The 25,438-nt window shown below is 31.8% G+C and overlaps 4 protein-coding genes across 5 annotated transcripts; 2 read left to right on the top strand and 2 right to left on the bottom strand.

Moving 5' to 3' along the window:
* Window positions 1-1,315: 1,315 nt before the first annotated feature.
* LOC111417636 (uncharacterized) lies at window positions 1,316-3,610 on the top strand. 2 transcript variants are annotated; one of them, XM_071198107.1, is made up of 6 exons: window positions 1,316-1,432; window positions 1,538-1,690; window positions 1,737-2,185; window positions 2,242-2,344; window positions 2,395-2,524; window positions 2,576-3,610. In XM_071198107.1, exons 2-6 carry the CDS (start codon window positions 1,556-1,558, stop codon window positions 3,448-3,450), a joined length of 1,692 nt encoding a protein of 563 aa, XP_071054208.1. In that variant the 5' UTR covers window positions 1,316-1,432; window positions 1,538-1,555; the 3' UTR covers window positions 3,451-3,610. The 2 variants fall into 2 exon arrangements, with proteins under 2 accessions (XP_071054208.1, XP_022905734.2); XM_023049966.2 differs by having other exon boundaries at window positions 2,395-3,610.
* Window positions 3,611-3,864: 254 nt separating this feature from the next.
* On the bottom strand, window positions 3,865-10,002 carry LOC111417637 (ATP synthase subunit alpha blw, mitochondrial). The gene is made up of 6 exons (XM_023049968.2): window positions 9,871-10,002; window positions 8,846-9,236; window positions 8,603-8,789; window positions 4,942-5,288; window positions 4,337-4,886; window positions 3,865-4,276 (listed from the first exon to the last, which is right to left on the bottom strand). The coding sequence occupies exons 1-6, from the start codon at window positions 9,934-9,936 to the stop codon at window positions 4,162-4,164; spliced, it is 1,656 nt and encodes a 551-aa protein (XP_022905736.1). The 5' UTR covers window positions 9,937-10,002; the 3' UTR covers window positions 3,865-4,161.
* Window positions 10,003-14,029: 4,027 nt separating this feature from the next.
* On the bottom strand, window positions 14,030-15,288 carry LOC111417638 (proteasome alpha3 subunit). The gene is made up of 5 exons (XM_023049969.2): window positions 15,174-15,288; window positions 14,998-15,040; window positions 14,778-14,940; window positions 14,430-14,727; window positions 14,030-14,373 (listed from the first exon to the last, which is right to left on the bottom strand). The coding sequence occupies exons 1-5, from the start codon at window positions 15,174-15,176 to the stop codon at window positions 14,104-14,106; spliced, it is 777 nt and encodes a 258-aa protein (XP_022905737.1). The 5' UTR covers window positions 15,177-15,288; the 3' UTR covers window positions 14,030-14,103.
* Window positions 15,289-15,722: 434 nt separating this feature from the next.
* On the top strand, window positions 15,723-25,230 carry LOC111417632 (3-ketoacyl-CoA thiolase, mitochondrial-like). The gene is made up of 5 exons (XM_023049963.2): window positions 15,723-15,838; window positions 23,797-23,963; window positions 24,021-24,152; window positions 24,210-24,650; window positions 24,706-25,230. The coding sequence occupies exons 1-5, from the start codon at window positions 15,820-15,822 to the stop codon at window positions 25,141-25,143; spliced, it is 1,197 nt and encodes a 398-aa protein (XP_022905731.2). The 5' UTR covers window positions 15,723-15,819; the 3' UTR covers window positions 25,144-25,230.
* The last annotated feature ends 208 nt before the right edge of the window (window positions 25,231-25,438 follow it).

Raw genomic sequence — 25,438 nt, 5'->3', positions numbered from 1 at the left:
AAGCGGAGTACAAGTATATGCTGCCATCTATTGGCCAAAACCACCACAACTTTATGTAGCGGCAAAAAATAATTAATAATTAATTTTATTATCAGCAAAGATCGATTTCTATCCAAAATACATAGATGAAATAATAAATTGCTAGATTCTTTTTTGATCATTAATTTATCTCAAATTAAAAGATGAGTATTTAAATTTTTATTTGTTTTATATATTTATATATTATATATTTATTTTATTGTATTGGGATTGTTACAATGAGGTTGCTAATGGCAAACCTGATATAAATAAAGTTGTATTCAATGAAAAAAGTCGTGTTGGGGTTGAACTTGATTATTATCTGCAGTGTCCAACACCTAAAAGAGATACTAATTCCTATGAATGATATCTATATACCGGATAGTTGCCGGATATCCGTTACACCACTACTCAGAATCAAAAATAAATAAAGTATGGGGCAGGTGTACATACAACAAAGACTGTGACGTCACTATTGAACGTCAGAACTCTATTATTTTTTGTATCGACGATTATTATCATTCTTTATTCTTGTTAATACAGTATTTTTAACTATTAACAAAATAAATCTATCTATTCTGCAATATTGCCAACTTAGAGTTTTACTTTTGAGTACTTTGCTTTATTTCAGAAGATATTTGTATTAATGTCCATACCAGTAGATGCAACAAGTAATTTCTATGTTTTTCGCACTTTTTCTTCTACTGTGGCAATTGTTTTATAACTTTTTTTCAATTTTGTTAATCATTACTTTGTTCATATCTTTCTTTGATATACAGGTGTCTCACGTAACGGTTCGTTAGAAGTTTTTCAGGTTCCAGTATTCGTAGAGATTTGAAATTTTGGTAGCATGGATTGTTCATTCGGAACTTTCGATCTAAAATATTTTCAAGATGGCTGCCACTTCCGGTCTACCGGAAGTAGACCATAACTTCGTTATTTACAAATTAATTAAGAAGAGAGAAATTAATTACCAAAAAATAGCCATTACCATGGCTATTTTAGTTACCTTTGCTAAAAGAATAGTTGGTTTTTTTAGAGCTACAGGACTAATTATTTATAAATAATTAATAATTATTTTATTTTAGCTTTTATTTTAATTCACTTGTCACTTTATAGATGGCGCTAAAATTGCTATTTTAACTATTTTAAAAAATATTGGGTTGTGTAAAACCAAAATTTTCTTCTACTTAATTTGTTATACTCGTGTTATCTAATTATGTATAAAAAATTAATAATTTTTTTATTTTAGGTTACAATTTTAATAAAATAACTTCAAACAACTTCAAGGTAAATAGTAATTTCATTTGACACTTTATAGATGGCGCTAAAAATTGTTAGTTACTAAATTATTGAGGTTATGTATAACCAAATTTTCCTTTTACAGGCTTTTACTTTGATTTATATTAAAATGGTAAGGGATTACTTAAATTTCTTGAATCTTAAGTAACCAAATACTTATTTATTCGCTATTTTTATTATAAAAGAAAAAAAAAATTAATGAGTCATCTCATTTTAGTTATAATTTATACACAATATGTTTACTTCCGTACTTAATTTGTCACATTGGGATGCTAAAAAAGCCGTCTATATAACAGAGGATCATTTAAAAGACTTACAAGATCATCATCTTGATTGCATAAGAAGTTTATATGAAAACTATAACAAAAAGGTACGATTCATTCACCTATACACATTTTTAATGCTATTTTTTTTAGATTAAAGGTAAATTAGTAACTTATCCACAAGGGACAAATATTGCTATAATAATACGAGCTTTACTAAGTGCTATAATTGATGATTTAAAATTTCCTGTCCTAATAATATGTGATTCTAAATCAATATGCTTGTGGCATTATGAAATGAGTAAAATTGCAAATGTGATTGTGGTTAATTATGAAAAAAGTACAATTAATTCATCACATATTATAATAACAACATTAGAAAAATTAAAAGAAACTCCATTAGATGTGGATTTTTCAATTATTATAGGGGAAGAAATTGAAACTTTGATTAATAAGGTGGTTTTTAAAAGGATTAGTGATGCTCCTTATAAAATAGGGTTTACTGAAAAAGAATTTGTTGATGATGATGAACTAAAAATACTTTGGAATATTATTAAATGGGTTGACTCAAATTTAGTTGGAAAATTAAATGAATTCATAGAGTGAGTATTTTAATAAAAAGACATTTATTTAATAACTATTAAAATCTTATTTAAAGAATACATAAGGACCATATGAACAACTTAAGAGATCCATATGATCATATATGGCATAGAATTGATTGGGATTTATCAAATTACCAATTAGAACTTGCAAATACTGTGAGGTTATTGATTTTTTAATAGATAAATAATTAAATAGGTTGTTTTAGGAGTATAAAGCTTTATTAGAAGAATGGAGTGATAGAAACAATTTTATTTCAAAAGTGATAACACAAGGTGGTACTAAAAGTACTAAACGATTCTTGAGAGATAATAAAATAAGTCCTCAAACTAAAAAAAGTAAAAGTACAACAAATGATTTTGATAAAACTAATTCAACAATTCATTTAGTATCATTACAGAGAAATAATTTTGTTGCAAAAATGACTAGTAGTGAGAAATTGACTGAAAATAATGGTAGAGACAAACAACTTGGAGAAAAGAAAAGAATTGAATTGAGAAATAATTTAAAACCCACCAAGTTATTCCAAAATATGAATGATTTTATTGGAAATACTACCTGTGGTAATAAAAGATCGATTCAAAATAAAAGTAGACAATTATTTAAAAAAAGTAAAAGTACCATGAATGAAACTGAATGTATTAAGAATCCATTTAAAAAGAATTCTCAGAAAGCTAAATCTACAAATGATTTGGATTCGTTACAAACGATTTTTGAAAAAGATTCGTGGATTGAAGATATTATGAAAGATGTAGATGTTTCTGAAATTTCTTCTGAAACCGATACCAAAGAAACCACCAAAATTTTTAACTGTATAGAAGATATGCCTTTTTCTTTATCGACGGAATCAAAATTATTTAAGGAGTTCAATGAAGATTTTAAAGTTGTAGACAATATTGATACAAATAATGAAGTTGAGGATTTTTCTGGTCTTGTTTCTTCGATAATAACCCAAGAAGACGAGGGAATATACCCTATTTTAGATGCAATTATCAATGGGGGCCCTTTAGAAAATGCTGTGGAAAAGTATAAAATTTTCCAAGAAAATAGCAGATCTCAAACGAGTAAGGAAAGGACCCCTTCGCCTATATCTACGGTAACAGATCAAGAAGGGGGGCAATACCCCATTTTAGATGCTATAATTAATGGATCGCCTTTAAAAAAAGCTATGGAAGAGTATAAAAGTAATGTTTTGGGGAGACGTCAATTTAAAGATGATATTTTTCCTTTTTCATTTAAGACTGATTTACAAACAAAGTTTTAAATTTTGATTATTTTTAATATATTTTTTTATTTATACTCAATTTATCTAATTTAAGTTATAAACTAATAATCTTTATTGAGGGTGCAAATACAAAGGATTTAACAATTAAATATGTAATGATTTAAACAAAAAAGAAGTAATGTAGAAAATTATAATAAAAGATGTAAAAAGAAAAAATAATGTAGTTTAGTGCGCTCAATATGGACCAGTTGGGCTGACGCCCTTCTTCCAACAGCTCACTATACAGGCTGTCTCAGCGAGATCTAATGTCTAATGAACTAGACGTTTATGGGGTTCTGGCCAAAATAAAAATACCCCCGCGGCAATAACTCATGCTATAATAAAACGTTTTAGTCGCATTTATTTTAATTCCTTCAAAAAAAAAGGAATGTTGGTGAAATTCAAAAACAAAGATCATATCCAATTATTTATTTATACTTGAACGGATCGAAAATAAAAACAATTTTAATGTGTACAGGACATACATGTATAATAACAATAAAAATTAAATGGATGAAACTTAAGACAAAATCCTGCCTTTTTTTCGGTTCTTCTAATTATTTCTTACCCTATTATTTGCCAACGTTTGCACTCATTCGAGAACTTCTATTTAACCACTGACTAAAAAAGTTTGAAAACCTCGAATAAGTGCAACTGGAAATTGCTTTTATTTTTTTCTTTCTTTTATTTATGAACCCTTACTGCATTAATTTAACCGCTGAACGTCGACAAGAAATCTTGTACGATCTTCTTAAGTTGCGCATCAGCATCATCTGTAATCTTTCCTTCTTTTGCAATACTGCCCAACAACGATTGATGGTTAGATCTTAAAAAAAAATTTTTTTTTAATAATTGGGTTCTTAAAATATTTACAAATTTAAATTACTTAATATGCGCAGAGAATTCCTTTTCAAAGACGGTAATTTTCGCTGGATCGATTTTATCCAAATGTCCCCTTACACCACAATAGATGATAGCTACTTGTTCTTCAATTGCCATTGGCACATATTGTCCTTGCTTCAACAATTCGGTAAGACGAACACCTCTATTCAACAATTGTTGAGTGGCAGCGTCCAAATCGGAACCGAATTGAGCGAAAGCAGCTACTTCACGATATTGAGCCAATTCCAGTTTCATCGAACCGGCTACTTGTTTCATGGCCTTGGTCTGAGCAGCAGAACCGACACGCGATACAGACAAACCTACGTTGATGGCCGGCCTAATACCTTTGTAGAACAATTCAGTTTCTAAGAAAATTTGTCCATCTGTGATCGAAATTACGTTGGTTGGAATGTAAGCTGATACGTCACCAGCTTGAGTTTCAATTACTGGGAGAGCAGTAAGCGAACCACCTCCGTGCGCATCAGACATTTTAGCCGCACGTTCTAATAAACGGGAGTGAAGGTAGAATACATCACCAGGGTAAGCCTCACGACCTTAATAAAAATAGTAAATTAAAGTAAATATAGGACCAAATTTGATTTTAATTACCTGGTGGACGTCTCAACAATAGAGACATTTGACGGTAAGCAACGGCTTGTTTGGACAAATCGTCGTAAATGATTAAAGCATGTTTGCCGTTATCTCTGAAGAATTCACCCATGGCACAGCCAGAGTAAGGGGCGAGGTATTGCAATGGAGCGGCATCGGAAGCGGTGGCAGATACAATGATGGTGTAACCAATAGCACCACTGTCTGTGAGACGCTTCAAAATTTGAGCGACAGTGGATCTCTTTTGACCAATAGCAACGTAAATACAATACAATTTTTTCTTTTCATCACTACCAGCGTTGAATCGTTGTTGGTTGATAATCGTATCGATAGCGAGGGCAGTTTTTCTGTTTTAATTTAAAAAATTTTTTATTAATCCAAAAAAGCGATGAAGAATTAAAATAATAATGGAAGAATGCAAGAATCATCATGTGGCTTAAAATCGACGATTTGACGTCACAAGCAATGTTAACTATGCATTTTCCTATTAAACCTACAAATTGTTTATTTTATAGCCACGCACAAAATCAATCTGATAAGCTTAAAAGTAAAGTTATTTTCTAATGAAAATAACTATGTGAGATTACAACATATGTTTACGGATGAAACACCCTTGCTTTTCTTAGGATTTCGATGCATAATGACTGACTACCTTCGTTAGATATACTGTGTGTCAATAGACTGTGTTAATACTAGAACTAACACTAGATCGAAAACTAGAAACATTCGGATTTAGCCCCACGTCTCTCAAGACGGCTAAACCCGAATGATTCTAGTTCTAGGTCTTGTTCTATCTTAGTTCTAATGATAGTGATATGATACATTTTATAAAAATTAAGAATATGTCAAAATGACATTGACATTTCAAACCGGAAGTTGACCATAACTTCATTAATATTGGAGATAAATATGTCAAGTTTGAACTCATTTTAAATGATTTTTTATGAAGTTTAAAAATATGTCAAAATTAAAAGTTGAAAGTTCGAAATTTTTTGTTTTTTGAGATAAATGCGTCAAGTTTGAACTCACTTTAAAGGTTATTTTATGAAGATTACGAATATAATAATAAAATTAAAGTTGACATTGACAAGTCAAAGTTTCTTTCACGACTAAACCCGAATGTTTCTAGTTTTAGTTCAATAAAAATATACTACTACAAGATAGTAATATTTTATGCTAAGTAGCGACTAGAAACATTCGGATTTAGTCCCACAACTAAGCAACTAGTGTCAATGTATTGTCCCGTATCGCCACTGCGTATCCTAATTAAATGTGCAACGGGTATGCGATACGAACCAAGAGAGTACGACGTTTGTGGATGCATCAAGTTTACAAGCCGACTAGAATTTTCAATCTGTAAGCGTATTGTACAAAAATTTTACTAGGATGCACCGGATATCACAGTTCTGAAGGCAATTCCTGCTCAAGAAAGGCTGGCTCTATTCTCAATTCCTATTCCAGTCTTCAATACTTATTTAAAATATCAAAGCAAGCTATTAGATTTTCATTTTCTCCTTCCTGAGGGCTGCTAAATGATAGACCTACGCTAAATGATTTTCTTTTTGCATTCCTTAACGGTCCTATTGCAATTTGCTCTCATGCAACTTGTTTTCAAAATGTATTGAAATGGAAGGAAACTAAGGCAATCTGTGCAACCATTCTCAACATGATTTCTAAATGAATTGTGTGTACTGCCAAATGATAAAATATTAAATATACTGTCGAATCCGCAAGTATTTTGAACAATATATTTTCTATTTTTTATTGAAACAGATGTTAATGAAACTTACTTATGAACTTATGAAAGAATTTCTGACTGAAATTTCCAGAAACTTTAATTTTCAAAGAGTAGTGTCCTTTATAGAGTTGTTCTAGTGAAAATAATAGCTGTTCCAGATTGCTTTAGGTATACCTAATAAGTATATATTTGTAATATGGAATTGAAAATAGAGAAACTATGGTCACAGCAATTAACTAGACATTTTGGCAGCGATTTTTTGGAACAATGTAGAACAACGCTAGAACAATCTTGAACAACAATGAAAAATTTAAAAATCAAAAAATGGGGGGCTAACTTCCCGCACTCCACAACGTCGACCACCTCTTGATAAATTTATCTGATAGATAAATTGGCGCACATAGGGCCGGTTTATCAATATCGAGTTAAATCTGTTAGATACGCAACTCATGGATAAAGTTGCCTAACAAATAACTTCAGTGAAGCGTTTATCCAGTAACTTTCTACCCGACAGGCAGCAACCTACAAGATAGAAAATAGATGGTACCCCTGAGTGTTAACATTAGAAACGGAAATGAAACGTGATTGCTCAAATTTGAATAATTGACTTTAGTTTGTGAAGTTGATATAAACAGCTGATCGTGTTTTGGAGGTTATCATTCGTTGTTTTCGAAAACCTCTTTTATAATGGAATTCCAACTTTTAAATTATAAACGACGACCATATATTATAAAAGAAAGAGAAAACGACTTTGAGGAGTTGGACGACCACGATTTTTTTGTTAGATTTCGGTTAAAAAAGGACAGTTTTGTCAGTCTTGGTTAAAATTGAGACGAGATTATATATTACAGACATTTTTATATTTATTTGCCAAATCTATCAGCAAGTTCTTTTCTACTAAAATTCGATGATCTTTTTACTTTCTCTCGTTTATCCATCACTACAATTAATTATGAGCTTAATTTATTTTTGACGTTATATTTTGATTTTGTTGTCATTTCCTTTCACCAAGCAATCAAACTTGCGCGCAAATTTTTTTAATTTTCCAACAATATCTAATAGGTAAACCCTCAACCAGTACTTCAATCTGGTAGATATCCAAATGTCATATTTACCTATAAGACCCTAAACTACGGGTGGATAAACGATTCGTCGACGTTATCTATCAGCTACAATTTTAATTGACAGATAAATCGTCTTAACTAGATATTAATAAACCGGCTCTTAGTCAATGAGAGCGCTTAAAAAGCGTGGTAATTATCCCTTAGATAGTTTATCAGGAGGATGGTACAACCGGCCCTAAAAGCGATAAAATGTCGCTTAGTCAAGTGATGTATAACGCGGTCCAAATAATCAATGTTCTGTTACATTTTCTAATAAATAATATTAATTAAAATAAAATCTTTGGGGTTTTCTTCAATTAAATAAAAATAAAGTAATCTTAATGCCTGCTAGAGCTACAAATATCTTCTTTTAGCAGGGCGTCGCAAAAAAGATAACCTGTAAAGGGAGTCACAGTATAAAAAAGATTATAACCCCTGTTATAGATGGTAAACAACGACATTTTAGTCGTTATGCGTCAAAAACCTAAGAAACAACCGTATTTCACCAGAAAATATGCATTTTAACCAAATGTGCTGCGAAAATACATGGTTAGCGTGGTCAATGACGTCATGTCAAAACTTTAAAATGATTTTTCAGTAAGTTTTACACTTTTCAGCACTTTTTTTTTTATTTGTAACGGCTTTATTGAGTGTGATTGTTGAAATCACATTAATTTAAGTGTAAATTATTAAATGTTTTAAAAAATTATTTTATATTGGCATTGACAGCTGTCATATTCTAAAAAGTGAGGTTAGAATCTTTTTAAGTTAAAAAAATTTATCTTTTGATTAAAAAGTGGGAAAAAAACATAATATGTACCCAGTTTGACGATCACCAATGATCAATTCACGTTGTCCACGACCAATTGGTACCAAAGAATCTACAGCTTTGATTCCAGTTTGCATAGGTTCTCTTACAGAAATACGCGGAATGATACCAGGGGCTTTGATACCAACACGGAAGCGGGTTTTGGTGTTAATCGGTCCTTTACCATCAATTGGGTTACCTATTTTTATTCAAACAAATTTATAACAAACTATTAAATTATTTTATTTGATTTACCCAAAGCATCTACTACACGCCCCAACAGTTGTTCACCAACCGGTACATCTACGATGGCTCCGGTACGTTTGACGATATCACCTTCCTTAATCAATTTGTCATTACCAAATACGACAACACCAACGTTATCGACTTCCAAATTCAAGGCCATGCCTTTAAGACCAGATGAGAATTCTACCATCTCATCAGCTTGGATGTTTTTCAAACCATAAACGCGAGCAATACCGTCACCAATGCTGAGTACACGGCCGGTTTCTTCCAAATCAGCTTTCGGTGCTGAGCCGAGAATGCGCTCTTCGAGGATCGAACTGATTTCCGCTCCATTTTGGGCACCGGAAACATGGATCTTGCGGGCAGCTACTGATACTGCTGGGAAAGCTACACCAACGGCCTAAAAAATAAGGTATAAATAAATTTGATTTTTATATTGACTTTGACAGCTGTCACATTCTATAAAGTGAGGTTAGAATCTTTTTAGGTTAGAAAAATGTTAATTTCTCTTAATTTATAGTATTTATTAATTAGTTTGTGATTGCTTTGTTAATACTTTTGGGAATTTAATAGAATTAAATTAAAATATTTTGTGTTACATTGATGTATTGAATTACAATAATATTAAATTATGTAAAAATCAATTCATTAAGATAGAAACCTTTCAAATCAAAATCCGAATCCAAAGTGCATTAAGAATAGTGTTAAAAATTGTAAAATCGAGTAATAACCTAAAATCAGGTCCAATCCCATTGCTTATGTGATGTTACATAACAAGTCACATCAATACATATAAACTTTATAATAAAACCACGAAAAAAATCGTTAGAAATCAAATTATGACTAAAATCAATAATTTTCTATGGATTTTAATTTATTTATATTAACAATAATCGAGTTTCAATTGTTTAAAAAACAGGAGAAAATGATTATGTCACCAATAAGAATCGAAGGTGCCGGAGAGTTTGGGATGAAAAATGGACACTTTTAAAGTGCCATATCGTTAATAATCTAAATAAAATCGTTGTACTTACTTGGGAAACGGTGTTAGGTAAACGCCTGGCCACTGAGGCGGCGAGACGAGCTGATAGAAGCGACATTTTCAACGTTTAACCCAGCAGTTAAAATGGAGTGTGCCGACAGGAACTGGTAGTGATAATTCTTATTTGCCATGCGCAGACTCGTGTACCGAAAAGGTCAATTCAAGTTATTAAGAAAATATTGAATTATGTAACATTTAATATGATATTAAATTGGTTCAAATTTCTTCTTACTTTTAAAATATTAATAAAGTAGTTAAAGTATATGTTAAAAATTAATAAAGGTTGCTGTGATAACAAATGATGACTTTCTTAGATGGATTTCGCGGGAATTTCAAATTAATTCATTTACAAGTTAGTTTTGAAATAATTCGTTTCAAATCAGTAATTCTCAAATAACTACCATGATTGGTGGATTTGCCTTTAAAAGTATTTGTCCACGACTACCTTATAAGTTATAATATATACCTTAACCTTCGTGAATATTCGCACTCATTATATGCTCATATAATAATATACTATTTTGTAATTCGCGACGGTAATGAAAGCTATAACAGTACTCAAACGGGTGCTGTAATGAGATTTTAGTAACATTTTATGGAACCAGTCCAAGTTGGTAACATTGAATCATTAATTTTTCTAGTTGTCAATGTGACAATATCTGAAGAATTCTGAAGAATTTTTCTTATTTTGCGAGGTGTACATGAAACATTTTTGTCAGGTGAATACATTTTGTGTTTTGACAGGTTCTAATTGTCAATTCAAATTTCTATTTTCAAGTGTTACGATATTACCAACTGCTACATACCTATTTCCCTACATTGTCAAAATTTATTTAATTTTTGAGAAAAAAAATGATAAACACGCGAATTACAAAAAATAGCATAAAAAATATGTTTCATAAGACTTAAAGCACTCATTCATTAAAAAACTCGTGGCTTCGCCACTCGTTTTTCAACACGAATTCGTGTATTTCAAACGCGTCTTACGAAACTTGTTTTTATCCCTAAACCTCTATCACTGATGTACACCGTACATCAAAGTGTTTCTCAGATGATCAAAGAAAATACCAACATTATGTTTATTAAAGATATATCTTGGCCGAAGATTTCACTTCTCAACTCTATTCTTTTTCTTGTTTTCTGGTTTTCGACTCTCTTCTTGAGTGTACTGGACTAGACTACGAACTGACTCCTTGAAAACTACTCTTTCCATCGAACTACTTCTTTGAACTCCACTGGAAAATTCTTGACCTCCTTCCGCCGAACTCTTCAGTGAACTCTACTTGGAACTCCAACTCAAAATTCATGGCAAATTCCGAACTCTCATCTTTTTCCGCCGAACTTTTCCACTAAATATCACTCTAGGAACTGAACTAACGCCTCCACCGAACTAAGGTACTCCCTGCGACTGCTTTGGAACTCCTTGCCGGACTCTGACTGCTTTGGAGAAACTCTTGAGCTCCTTCCGCCGAACTCTTCACTGGACTCCAATCTTGGAACACCAATTCTTCACCAAACTCCAACTCTAAATCACTGCGAAATGCTAATTGCGAAATCTCATCTTCTTCCGTCGAATTTCTCCACTCTAGGAACTAAACTAACTGACTCCTCTTGAACTTCCGGGCAAAGACAAGCGAACGATTCAAAAAAAATCAGCAAGCATCAGCATACGTTCGTTGTGTCGAATTTTTTTTGAAAGACCTGAAGATGTTTCCATACAAAGTACAAACCATGCGCCAACTGCTACCTACTGCTTGTAAGTGATGTTAAACCTGGTGCAAGAAGAGGGTGATTCGATCATAAAGAGTCAAATGCAGGAAGAGTCATTGCCCGCAAAGTGGCCCTTAATATTAAATAAAAATATTAAACAAAATTCAGATAATGCAAGAATTAGTTTAAGGTGACTTCGAATTTAGATTAAAATTATAGAGGTTATGATGGAAAAAGTTGCAAGATTCGTATTCAATGTTCACATGGTCTTGGATTTAGCTTGAGCTAGTTAGCATAAGATATTACGGTGTTATATCGTCGTGAAAAAAACTTTCAGTTGTCAATGTCAACTTTAATTTTATTATTATATTCGTAATTTTCATAAAATAACCTTTAAAGTGAGTCCAAACTTGACGCATTTATCTCGTAAAACCAAAAAGTTCGAACTTTCAACTTTTAATTTTGACACATTTGTCAACTTCATAAAAAATCCTTTAAAATGAGTCCAAACTCGACATATTAGATTTAACTTTAATATTAAAGGAGATACAATCACTTCCGGTTAAAACGTCAACGTCAAGTTTGACATATTTATCATCTTCATTAAAAAACCCTTAAAGTGAGTTCAAAGATGACGCACTTATCTAAAACAACAAAATAAAATAAAAAACTTTCAACCCAAAGTTAGCAACAATGAAAATAACAATTCAATTTTTAAATATTAATACCAACCTTAATTTTTTTTTATTATATGTTTGTGACAAATATTAAGATATTTTATAAAAATTAAGAATGTCAAATGACATTGACATTTCAAACCGGACGTTGCTTATACCTCGAGTAATATTGGAATTAAATGTATCATATTTGGACTCATTTTAAAGGATTTTTCACGACGATTAGAAATATGTCAAAACTGACGTTGACATTCTTAATCGGAAGTTGACCATAACTTCATTAATATTGAAGATAAATATGTCGAGTTTGTACTCATTTTAAAGGATTTTTAATGAAAATTACAAATTATATCAAAATTGAGGTTGACATTTTAAACCTGAAGTTAGTTATCATATAATAGACAAATGGACAAGTTCATGATGTATTCTTTATTAAAAAAACCTTTAAAATGAGTCCAAACAGGACGCACTTATATCAAAAAACAAAAAAGTTAGAATAATAGTTATTTATGTACCAAGTCAGCAAAGTGATGCTTTATCGAACGAGTCTGAGTTTGCGAGTCGAGCGAGCGAGGCGAGTAAACAGGCGAGTTCGATAAAGACACTTTGCTGACGTGTTGCATACAACATTTTATCGCCAATTGCAAAATTTAACGATATGAAGATATTGGTACTTACCAATATTATATGACATATGACAAACGATTTGTTTTGTTAATATACCTCGGTAAAGTTACACTACGTATGAGAGGTCGGTAGTATGGTGGAAAGTCAGTGCGCTTTCAAGTAGGAGGTACCGGGTTCAAATCCCGGTGTTGTTTTACGAGATTTTTTTCAAATTGACAGCATTTAGCGGCAGGTAAAGTAAAACAAATGAATTAAATGCACACTTAACTGGACAGTAGCACAAAGTGTCATTTTACTGCCGCAAATGGATAGCATAAAGTATTGTTTTGCTGCCGGTGGGCGATAAAAAATATTAAATCCTAAGTTAGCAACAATGAAGATAGCAATTTAATTATTAATACCAACCTTAATTTTTAATTTTTTTGTTGAATTTTTGGTTTTGTGATCAATTTTAAGACATTTTATAAAAATTAAGAATATGTCAAAATGACATTGACATTTCAAACCGGAAGTTGCTTATACCTCGAGTAATATTGGAATTAAACGTATCATGTTTCGACTCATTTTAAAGGATTTTTCACGACGATTACAAATATGTCAAAATTTACGTTGACATTCTTAATCGGAAGTTGACCATAACTTCATTAATATTGAAGATAAATATGTCGTGTTTGTACTCATGTTAAAGGATTTTTAATGAATATTACAAATATGTCAAAGAGGTTGAGGTTGACATTTTAAACCTAAAGTTAGTTATCATATAATAGAAGTTTTATTACTGAAGTTAATCTAGTGTTAGTCACTTTTCCGCACTCTTTTTATTTTTATACTTTTTCTCAACATTGTTCATTTGTTGCTTAGTCAAGTGATGCATAACGCGGTCCAATTGTAGCATCTAAAGAAGCCCAATAAGCTCAGATCCAGCATTAATGCATTTAAATGATTTTTAAAAACAAATTATTGAGGGGCTCATGCCGTCAAATACATTTTTCTACCCTATGTCTTAAACAAGCATGATAAAAGAGATACATATCAGTCAATAATGAACATTATTATTCTTACAAGAACCATTTTTGGGGAATCACCTTTTTAACAACATAGCTTTGGATGTATATACAAACAATTATTAAAATCATATTATAGAGAAACACAAAATGATTATTTTATTAACTTATATAAAAATTAAATCCCATAAAAGCATATAATCAAGTTTAAGATTTTTGTTTTTCTGCTTTCTTGGCAGCCTCCACAGCAGCTTCAGCTTGCTCATGTTCGCTAATTAACTGCTCTACTTCCTTACTGGTGAGAATATGAATGACGGTTTTATTATCATCTCGTTTCAAAGTGGCCATTTCAATCTTTTCAGAAGTTAATTTGGTCATATCGAGAGTTTTGCTTAAAACTTTAATAGCCAAGGATTTAGCATCTTTTAAGGTCATGTCGCCCTCTTTATATTCTTGTTTTAAACTAGACACAGCAGCCTGCAACAAACATTTAAATTTGTTTAAAAAGAAAATGCAATATAACAACAACTTACAGAACTATTATTACCAATACAAGTGGCTTTCCATCCACTGTAATTTCCACTTGGATCGGATTGGTACAATTGATATCCGTAATGTTTATCCCATCCCATATACAAAATTGAAACACCAAAAGGTCGTTTACCACCGTATTGTGTATAAGCTTGTTTAACATCGCACAACCAAGAAACTAATTGTTCGCAAGGGATTGATTCTCCATATTGGAACAAATATCTTTGCCCAATTAAACGAAGTTCGTTGGTTAATACATTTGCATCGGATGTAATTCCAGCTACGCTACATACCATATCTCTAAAATGAAGTGTTAAATCAACAGAATCAAAATGAAATTCAAAACGTACTCATTGAGTTTATAAATTTTTTCAGATGAAAAGACTTCATCAAGGAGTTTATTGGTGTTACGACGCTCCGCTGCTAATAAGATACCATCATTTGCTAAAATACCCAAACAAGTACCAGCATGACTAATAGCTTCCATAGCATATTCAACCTGATAGAGTCTCCCTATAACAATTAAACAAAAATGAGATTTAAGTTATCATTAAGAATGTTATAATGTACCTTCAGGTGAAAAAATTGTAGTCCTGGTATCATATCTACGAGCCTAAAAATTATCATTATTAAACGCTTACACATCACAACATAACCTACAAAACTTAATTTATAATCTAATTGAGTTTATAAATACGATTTAAATGTATATAAAGCGCAATAATAAACGGAATATTTGTACCTACCATTTTTTTTAATTATACGCTTATTAAAACTTGTAAATGTACCAAAAAGTGTTAAATGATAATGATTCGACAAAAGCGGTATTCAATTTTTGACAGTTGTGATTGCACGAATTTCATTTGATTAAATTGGCAACTTGTAATAACAAAAATTCCCTAGATAAATAAATAAATTTGATTAAAGAAACTTTAAATCTCTTTATACTTTATTAGTTTATGTGTATAAACTATTATTATTATACTTTATTTATAGGTTAGGAGGATAATTTTAAATGATATTAATTATTATTACTTAGATTTAAATTAATTGATAAGATTAATATCTTAAAGAATTAATAAACTTTATGAAAAACTTTAAAATAAGTTGTTGTATTAACTTTTTATCTATTATGGTTAGAGTATAACATATTTTGTAGTTTAAATTAAAATAGAATTGTAAGAAAGGATGCCTAAATGATCCAATTATGTAGAGAGATTTTGTAAAAAATATGCATCGAGTAAGCAAATTAGAATAAATATGCAGTACAAAACTCTTCATCTACCGTATGCCCTTTGGACATTGAACGTTTACGGTTCCATTTATTTATTGTGTGGATCGGTTTGATCGTTTAATAGTATTCGGTGGTTTGAGCGAGCATTAAGAGTTACTATGACCTCTGCAGTTAAAGGTAGGTAAAAATTGTTAAACAATTAAATCAAACATTTATACATTACAACGCTATTTAATTAATTATTGTAACGCTCATAAATAATAAAATGTTGTTTAGTAGTTTTCTTTAATTTACTGCAAGGTAAGTTATAAATAGAACCAATCGTTTAGAATTTTAAATTATGTTTACCAGTTTTTAAATGGATTGATATAATCGAACGTGGTTTCGTAAAAATCATGCCCTGGCGATAAACTATATTTTTATAGCTGTATCTTATAACTTGTTGCGAAATAGTTTATAAAATAATGGTATTTTTTGTTTATTATAATTCTTTTAATGTAATATAGAAGTTAGCCACCAAGATTTAATTTTTTTTGTTTAAAATTATGTCGAAAGTCTGAATTTATAACAAATTACGTAAAGATTTTGTTTAAAAACGATAACACGTTATTATCAATTTAATCATAACCAGAAAGATCTCTTCACATTTCCTTATTTTGTTAATCTCAATTAAATCTTTTTGCGAGTGTTCTTAAGGTTCTTCATATAATCTCTTTCGGAATTTTCTCTTTCCCTCTTTATTTTTATCACAATAAACTTTACATTTTTGTTCGAAACTTTCACCAAAAGCTATAATAATAAAAGCATTCGGTTATTACTGGTTTTGTTTTAATAATCTTTGAATCAGAATTGTCGATTTTGGTTTTAATACTTGCTTGTACATTAGCAAATTGTTACTTCGTGATAACGTAGATTTTCTGCCAATAAGCCAATATAGGTATCTAAATTTGATATCAAGTTCCTCACATTTCTTTTTGACTTGAGCTTTCCATTTGAGTTTGGCATAAAGCATTGCTATTTATGTGTATTGGGACATAGTTTACTTTCTTAAAAGTAAAGTAATTTTATTAGTCATCGTTTGGTCCAGTTTTCTATTGAATTTAAGGCCAATAGAAACTTATTTGCTGCAATTACTTCATTTTCTGCAACAGCTAAGATCGCTGTCTCATCTGCGAATGTTCTTGTTAAAGTTTCTGGTATCTGAGGAAGGTCAAATGTGTAGAGTAAGTACACTGTTGGCCCAGGCACACTTCCTTGAGGAACGCCGGCTTGTGTTTCATGTAGTGGTTTATAAGCGCTTTCGTATTTTACTCTAAAATATCGATCAGAAAGATACGATTTGAGAGAGACTTTGCTGAAAGCTTGTGCAACATCCAAAAATACGGCGAAGCAGACTTTATTTTCTTCCATTACTATTTCGATGGTATTCGTTATTTTACGGCCTTTTTGTTCTATGACAGGTTTTAGGCTTTTTAATAATAATTTTTCAAGTGGTTTTGATAGTAAGGGTAATAATGAGATCAACTCTAAAAAAAGGATACTTTAATTAATAATTGGCGATATATCCACAAAAATCCTTCAAGAAATGGATTCTATATCGAATTTTGAAAGTTATCGATGAAAATTGCAACGTCGAAAAGTTTATCAAAACTTCAAATATTGTTTTCTCAAAAACTAAAAGTTATTTTCCAAAACGGGTTGGTTCTATGGAAAGAGGACACTTTTATTGACATTTTGGGAAATTTTCGAACTCATATTCCAAGAAATCGATTTTATACGAATTTTTAAAATTTAATTGGCGAAAATTGCAAAATTCGAAAAAAATGTCGATTATTTCAAAAATTTTTTTCTCAAGAACTAAAAGTGATTTTTCAAAACGGTTTTTTGCATTAAAAAGAGGATACTTTAATTAATAATTGGTGATATTTCCACAAGGATCCTTCAAGAAATTAATTTTATAGCGAATTTTTAAAGTTATTGATGTAAATTGCAACATCGAAAATTTTATCAAAACTTCAAATATTGTTTTTTCAAAAACTAAAAGTTATTTTCCAAAACGGGTTGGTTCTATGGAAAGAGGACACTTTTGTTAACATTTTGGGAAATTTTCGTACTCATATTCCAAGAAATCGATTTTATACGAATTATTAAAATTTAATCAGCGAAAATTGTAAAATTCGAAAAAATTTCGATTATTTCAAAAATTTTTTTCTCTAGAACTAAAAGTGATTTTTCAAAGCGGTTTTTTGCATTAAAAAGAGAATACTTTAATTAATAATTGGTGATATTTCCACAAGGATCCTTCAACAAATTAATTTTATAGCGAATTTTCAAGTTATCGATGAAATTTGCAACATCGAAAAGTTTTTCAAAACTTCAAATATTGTTTTCTCAAAAACTAAAAGTTATTTTCCAAAACGGGTTGGTTCTATGGAAAGAGGACACTTTTATTAACATTTTGGGAAATTTTCATACTCATATTGCAAGAAATCGATTTTATACGAATTATTAAAATTTAATGACGAAAATTGCAAAATTCGAAAACTTTGTTGATTATTTCAAAAATTTATTTCTCAAGAACTAAACGTGATTTTGCAATACGCCTTTTTGCATTAAAAAGAGAATACTTTAATTAATAATTGATGATATTTCCGCAAGGATCCTTCAACAAATTAATTTTATAGCGAATTTTCAAGTTATCGATGAAATTTGCAACATAGAAAAGTTTTTCAAAACTTCAAATATTGTTTTCTCAAAAACTAAAAGTTATTTTCCAAAACGGGTTGGTTCTATGGAAAGAGGACACTTTTATTAACATTTTGGGAAATTTTCATACTCATATTGCAAGAAATCGATTTTATACGATTTATTAAAATTTAATGACGAAAATTGCAAAATTCGAAAACTTTGTTGATTATTTCAAAAATTTATTTCTCAAGAACTAAACCTGATTTTGCAATACGCCTTTTTGCATTAAAAAGAGGATACTTTAATTAATAATTGGTAATATTTCCACAAGGATCCTTCAAGAAATTAATTTTATAGCGAATTTTGAAAGTTATCGATGAAAATTGCAAGATTGAAAATTTTATCAAAACTTCAAATATTGTTTTCTCAAAAACTAAAAGTTATTTTTCAAAACGTGTTGGTTCATTGGGAAGAGGACACTTTTATTAACACTTTGGGTAATTTTCATACTCATATTCCAAGAAATCGATTTTATACGAATTACTAAAATTTAATCGGCGAAAATTGCAAAATTCGAAAAAATTGTCGATTATTTCAAAAATTTATTTCTCAAAAACTAAGAGCGATTCTTCAAAACGGCTTGTTGCATTAAAAAGAGGATATTTTAATTAATAATCAAAAGTGATAACAGCGACAGTTCTGTTAGTAATGAATGTGATAATGAATTACAAGTGAGAAGAAGAAAACTAGACGAAATTGCAACAAGAGAGTTTATATATCGTATTGTGATTGTTACAATGAGGTTGCTAATGACAAACCTGATATAAATACTTGATCATTATCTGCAGTGCCCAACACCTAAAAGAGATACTAATTTTACTTAGGTCTAAGATTAATGTGATAGACTGGAACTTAGTATTGTCATCCAGTGACCCCGATGTTAACGATCTGTATCGTGAGTTTTCAGTAATGTTCATGTATTTTTACGATATGTGTTGTCCGTTAAAACAGAGGCGTCCTCCTGCTGGTTGTGGCCTCTCAAAATGGGACACCCAGGAAATCAGAGATGCAGGTAGCCACTTGAAAAATACTTATTGGCTCATGACCAATGATTTCCCTGAACTTAAACCAAATTACACGAAATTGAAATCTAAGTATAAGTCCCTCATAGACAATACAAAAAGAAATGATTTGTCAAATAAAATAGTGATTTCCGAGAATTGCACAAAAGCGTTTTGGCAGTGTGTTAAGATTGAAATCGGTAAAGATACACGGAATAGTACTGCTTCAAAGTACTCCGCCACAATCGATTATTTCAGGTATAATCTAGGATAATAATCTAGGAATACTAGATAGGGGTAACTTCGCCTGTGGCTTATTTTTCGATTTGACTAGTGCCTTCGACTCCTTATCTCCGGAGTTTGTTGGTTACAAACTGTTCATATTAGGGATCCGTGGTCCGATACTCGACTGGTCATTTCATTTATGACTGGTCGTAGTATGAGGGTAATTTTAGCGGTCCCCCAGGGCTCCATTCTTGGACCCTTAACATTTTTATTATTTATTAATGACCTACCCAAGCACATTGACAGGGAAGTTCACTTGATAATGTATGCAGACGACACATCCGTTGCCTGTAACTTGTCCTTTAGATCATATATAGACCAGGTATGCTCCAGATTGAATTCCGGTTACTATGCAATATTAAGGCTAAAATCGTGTTTGGCTGAAGGATCGATATTACAAGCCTATTATGCATTGTGTTTTTCTCACCTTACATATAACATCTTAATATGGGGTCTGGTTACCGATTGGCAACGTGCTTTTGTGTCACAAAAGAGAGTGTTGAGAATGATTTTTGGGCTCGGAGTCGCTGAATCATGCAGGGCTGTTTTTAGGGAACAAGAGTTGCTGACCTTTCCGTGTATCTATATATGGAAAGCCATAATTTTTGTTAAGAAAAATATTCAACACTTTAATAACCATAATAATTGTTACAATACGCGAAATAGTAACAGTCTGCCACTGCCCGCGCACAGAACGTCTTTGTACGAAAGAAGCCCACAATATAATTTTGTTAAATTATATAATCGGCTTCCGAATAGTCTATCTATAACAAATAAATGAACTAAACAGTTTTAAAAGTAAAGTTAAAATATTTCTGATAAAGGGCGCATACTACAGCCAGCGGGAGTATCTCTCTGATACCTTAGTAATCTAATTTCATTAAAATGTTAATTGTGAATTTATTGTGCTTGGAGTACTAAGTAGTAAGGTAACTATCCGGTATCCGGTCGGATTTAAAAAAAAGGCCGGATAGGCTGGATATCCGTTCCACCACTAGTCTATATGATGTAACATCTGTAGGGGGTTTACCAGGTTTTGGTATCATTATTATTTCAGCAACTTTCCATATACTTGGAAAGTATCTCTGTTTAAAAGCAGCATTAATTATGTGTAATAGTTTTGTAATCGCCTGTTTTGGTAGATGTTTCAATGTTTCACATTTAGTTTTTGTATTTCATAATACTCTGCTGGTCACTTTGAATTATGCTAGGAACACTATTTAACATAGTTGTTGGACTGTCTGATGTAAAAGTTTCTTTCAGATGTTCAGCAAACAAATTAATTTTTTCTTGATTGCTCTTAGCCCAATTACCATTACTATTTCGAATTGGAGGTGTATGTGTTTATGGAACTTTCAGCTTTCTTGTTGGCTTCTACAGAGAATAATTAGTACTGGCATCGTCAGTAACATCTTTTAAGTATTTTTGAATATTATTTTGTTTGTGGCATTAATCGGTTAATGCTCTTAATTCGGCTGTTGTTTTATTTAATTTAGTTTTATCACTAGGAGTTCTATTGCTTTGTCATTTCTTTCTCGCTTTTCGTTTTTCTGCAATTTTGTTTCTAATGAATTTAGGATACAGTGAAATTCCCCTAACTCGAACTTCTATATCTCGAATTATCCTCTAAGTCGAATAATTTTCGTAACCTCAAGCGTTTGACTAGGCTTCAAATGTGTTTTTATCTCTCTAAGTCAAATTTCCCTAACTCGAATTTCTCTGTAAGTCGAACTGAACCACTATGGAATTTCTTCAACTTTTACTTCTATAAGTCGAATTTACCAAAGAATAAAATATTCGAATCCGCTGTGTAAGTAATTTTAACTACAGAATCAAACCACATAGACTCTGGATCAGAAACTACAGACTCTTGAACCAAAATAAATCTAATGTTCTTATCGTAAGATGAGGCTACTTGGCCACCCCGGGACTACATGGACAGAACGCATGTAGTGTCCGTGTTCAGTCCTGTGTCATAAAAGCGAGGTTAGGTAATGTTTTTGTTTCTTGTTATCAAAGGAAGTCACTGATTAAAATTTGTGTGCACGTATCAAAAAACTCTAAGGTCAAAATCCTACACGGATTACAAAGTGGAAGACTTGGAAAAGGCTATCGATGCAGTTCGGAAGGGGATGTCAAGGAAAAAGGCCGGAGAAACGTTCAAAGTGCCTCGGACAACATTAGTACGGAAGATGCTTGGAAGGAATTCAAGACCCCTTGGACATTCGACTGTTTTAAGCAAGTCTGAGGAGCTGTTGACTTCTGAAACTTTAGCTGTCGTTGCTAATTGGGGGTTCCCCTTAACAAAGGCCGACATTGGAGATGTGGTGAAAAAATACCTAGATAGACAAGGGAAGGAGGTCAAGGTCTTCAACAACAACAATCCAGGTCCAGATTTCATCGATTCTTTTATCGCTAGAAACAACCTGTCCATCAGAATTAACATTAATAAAAATACATTCCTTAATGCTTCAGTTATATTTTCAGGGGAACTTGACCATCTGACATGCAAAGTAAGAGATTGTCCCTAAAACGAAGTTTAGTGTCCAAGAAGCCCTAACAACGGGGCTATTCGGACATCACTTCTTTATATACTTTTTGTTATTTGTATAAGGTATTTTCAATGTTTTATGATAGCTATATAATCCTGAAGGTTAGGTTGGTATGATGAACAAGTTTCTGTTGCCCTAACTTTATTTCTTCACTTTTAATCTTGAAAAACGTGTCCAAGCGACCCTATCTCACGGTATTGTTTCAGAATCAAATGAGGGTGATGATAATCTTGAAAACGGAATAGTTATCACTGTGCCTACATTTGATGAAGCTTATTCCTCTCTTAGAAAGCTTGAAACCTTTGTATTATCAATAGAGAATGTTCCACATAATATTCATAATTTAATAGAAGATTTTTTCGACAAAGAGCGATTGTCCACTTTAAGCCAAAAGAAAATTACGGATTGCTTTAAAAAACTTGATTAATTTTCTACTTTCAATAGTATTAAGGTTTCTGTTTTAAATATGCGTATTAGAAAAGTACATTTCTAATGATTTTCTTTAGAGCTGAAATTCTACTAATTTTTCTCTAACTTCTACTATTCTCCATATTTCGAAGTTTTCTTCCGCTCCCTTAGTGATTCGAGTTAGGGGAATTTCACTGTATATGTTAGATTTAGGTTTTGGTGTTAAAATAGGTGTTGAGGTGAGATAATGTATTTTATTATCTAATGTTTGTTGAAATAGATTCCAGTTAGTGATAAAAAGGGTTCTTTGTTACATACTTTGTTATTTAGAGTAAGAATTATTGGTGAGTGATCTAAGTCCAGCTCTAACTCTTCTTCTATGTTTACTAAGTTAAGCAACATATTTTTCATAATAAAGAAATCAAGCAGGTCCGGAATTTTACTGCTATCTGTTGGCCAGTAAGTTGGTTTACCAGTGGAGAGCACCTCACAATTTAGGGCCTCTATTGCATGTTTCAGTTCTCTTTCTTTTGTATTTGTAGAACCGAGAACCCCAAGATATATGTTTTGCATTAAAGTCTCCTCCAAGTATAAATTTGTTTTCAAGAAGCAGTAGAATTTCCTGATAATCTTTTTGTGGAAGTATTTTTTGTAGTATTAGATCTAATTTACTGTCAGCTTTTTCATCGATCAATGTACTTACAGTTTTCTCTGTAGTTTCACCACTCTTATTAGTTCCACTTGTTATTCCTGGTGGCTTGTAGTTCCTTAATCACAATGCATCCTCGGTAGTTCGCTGGATGATTTTCTCCACAGTTGAAACATTTAGCCAGGATTTCTTCGGCTTTAGTGCATTCGCTGGTCCAGTGTTCACTAGCGCATTTAACACATCTCGGATTTTTGTGGCAGTAAGTGTTGCTCCAACCTTGACACCTGTTTCACTGGGGCATTTGTAATGTTTGTTATTTCATGGATTCTTTTTACATCTTCTGACGGAGACTCTTAACACACTTAACACTTTACGCACGATTGAAAGCACATCCGCTTTTGAGCGAGACAAACCCAACTGGTATTATTATCATAAAAGCATGATGATTTAATTTAATTTATGTTAAATTTAATTAATTATTATCTTACTTAGGAGTATTTATTGTTGGTGCCAAACGTACACCTTTTGGCACATACGGAGGGAAGTTTGTAAAAACCTCAGCGACCGATTTACAAGCGGTAGCTTTTAAAGCAGCTTTAACCCAAGCAAACGTACGACCAGATTTGGTCGATTCTGTAATTTCAGGAAATGTTATGTCCGTAAGTATAAATACAACCCCCTTTTTTCGTCACCATTCACAAAAATTATTTGTTTAGAGCACATCTTCAGATGGAACATTTTTAGCTAGACATGCTATGCTTAAAGCGGGTGTACCAATCGAAAAACCCGCATTAACTGTAAATAGATTATGCGGATCTGGATTTCAATCGGTTGTAAATGGATGTCAGGTTATTACAAAATTATCCCCCATTAAACAAAAATGATTGTTGTATTTTTTTTTGTAGGAAATTCATTCCGGTGCTGCAAGAATAGTTTTAACTGGTGGGGCTGAAAATATGTCGCAAGCACCCTACAGCGTTCGTAACATACGATTTGGTACAACGATGGGTGTTTCCCCGGTTTTAGAAGATTCTTTATGGCTTGGATTAACGGATACTTATTGCAAACTTCCCATGGCATTAACGGCTGAAAAATTGGGAGCGCAATGTAAAATAACAAGAGAAGAAGTGGATAAATTCTCGTTAAGATCGCAACAATACTGGGTGGCCGCTCAAGAAGCCGGGAGATTTAAAGAAGAACTCGCTCCGGTTTCCATTAACATGCGAGGAAAAACAGTCCAAATCGAAGTTGACGAACATCCTAAACCAAAAACCACCGCAGAAGGATTACAAAAATTACCCAGTTTGTTTAAAGAAAATGGTTTAGTCACAGCTGGATCTGCTTCGGTAATAAAACCAATAAAAATGTTATTACTCAAACTCTTTTGTTGCTTTTTTATAGGGTATTTGTGACGGAGCCGGAGCTATTGTTCTTGCAAGTAACGAAGCTATTAAACAAAACAACTTAACCCCTCTTGCAAAAGTAATAGCTTACTCATACGTCGGTGTTGATCCAACTATTATGGGAATCGGTCCAGTTCCCGCAATTCAAAACGTTTTAAAAGCGAGCGGGAAATCTTTAAGCGAAATTGATTTGGTTGAAATAAACGAAGCTTTTGCAGCTCAAGCTTTGTCATGCGCTAAGGAATTAAAATTAGATATGGATAAGTTTAATGTTGATGGTGGAGCTATTGCTTTAGGACATCCTTTGGCTGCCTCTGGTTCAAGAATTACAGCTCATTTGGTGTATGAATTGAGGAGAAGGAAAGGAAAATATGGAATTGGTGCTGCTTGTATTGGAGGGGGACAAGGAATTGCTGTTATGATTGAATCGTTGTAATAGTTTTTATTAATTTTTTTAATGGATTTGTAAGATTAATTGGCTTAAAATTATTACTTTTTTAATCAATAAAGAAATATAGATTAATTTTACTTTTATTACTATTTTACGAATTATAAACTATAGAAAAATATTAGGATTAATCCCAAAACGTCCTGATGAAAGATTTAACAATTCTTTTTTAAAATAAACAGCTTCATCATCATATTTTGCAATTCTATACACAACTTTCTGGGATTTCCCAGAAAATAAGTAGTTGTTTCGCTTTAAATAATCAAAGGATATAGAATCGATC

This window comes from Onthophagus taurus, chromosome 7, assembly GCF_036711975.1.
Source record: "Onthophagus taurus isolate NC chromosome 7, IU_Otau_3.0, whole genome shotgun sequence".
Taxonomy (NCBI): domain Eukaryota; kingdom Metazoa; phylum Arthropoda; class Insecta; order Coleoptera; family Scarabaeidae; genus Onthophagus; species Onthophagus taurus.
This window is presented reverse-complemented; position numbering and strand designations above follow the sequence as displayed.

Coding starts and splice junctions, on each gene's coding strand:
- LOC111417638 (XM_023049969.2), bottom strand. Junction 14,728..14,777: donor AAAATTTATAAACTCAATGA/GTACGTTTTGAA, acceptor ACTTCATTTTAG/AGATATGGTATGTAGCGTAG. Junction 14,374..14,429: donor GTATTGGTAATAATAGTTCT/GTAAGTTGTTGT, acceptor TGTTTGTTGCAG/GCTGCTGTGTCTAGTTTAAA.
- LOC111417637 (XM_023049968.2), bottom strand. CDS start 9,936: ATGTCGCTTCTATCAGCTCGTCTCGCCGCCTCAGTGGCCAGGCGTTTA. Junction 4,887..4,941: donor ATTGTTGAGACGTCCACCAG/GTAATTAAAATC, acceptor ATTTTTATTAAG/GTCGTGAGGCTTACCCTGGT. Junction 4,277..4,336: donor GAATTCTCTGCGCATATTAA/GTAATTTAAATT, acceptor TTTTTTTTTAAG/ATCTAACCATCAATCGTTGT.
- LOC111417636 (XM_023049966.2), top strand. CDS start 1,556: ATGTTTACTTCCGTACTTAATTTGTCACATTGGGATGCTAAAAAAGCC. Junction 2,186..2,241: donor AAATTAAATGAATTCATAGA/GTGAGTATTTTA, acceptor TCTTATTTAAAG/AATACATAAGGACCATATGA. Junction 2,345..2,394: donor AATTAGAACTTGCAAATACT/GTGAGGTTATTG, acceptor AGGTTGTTTTAG/GAGTATAAAGCTTTATTAGA.
- LOC111417632 (XM_023049963.2), top strand. Junction 23,964..24,020: donor TTTCAGGAAATGTTATGTCC/GTAAGTATAAAT, acceptor TTATTTGTTTAG/AGCACATCTTCAGATGGAAC. Junction 24,651..24,705: donor TCACAGCTGGATCTGCTTCG/GTAATAAAACCA, acceptor GCTTTTTTATAG/GGTATTTGTGACGGAGCCGG.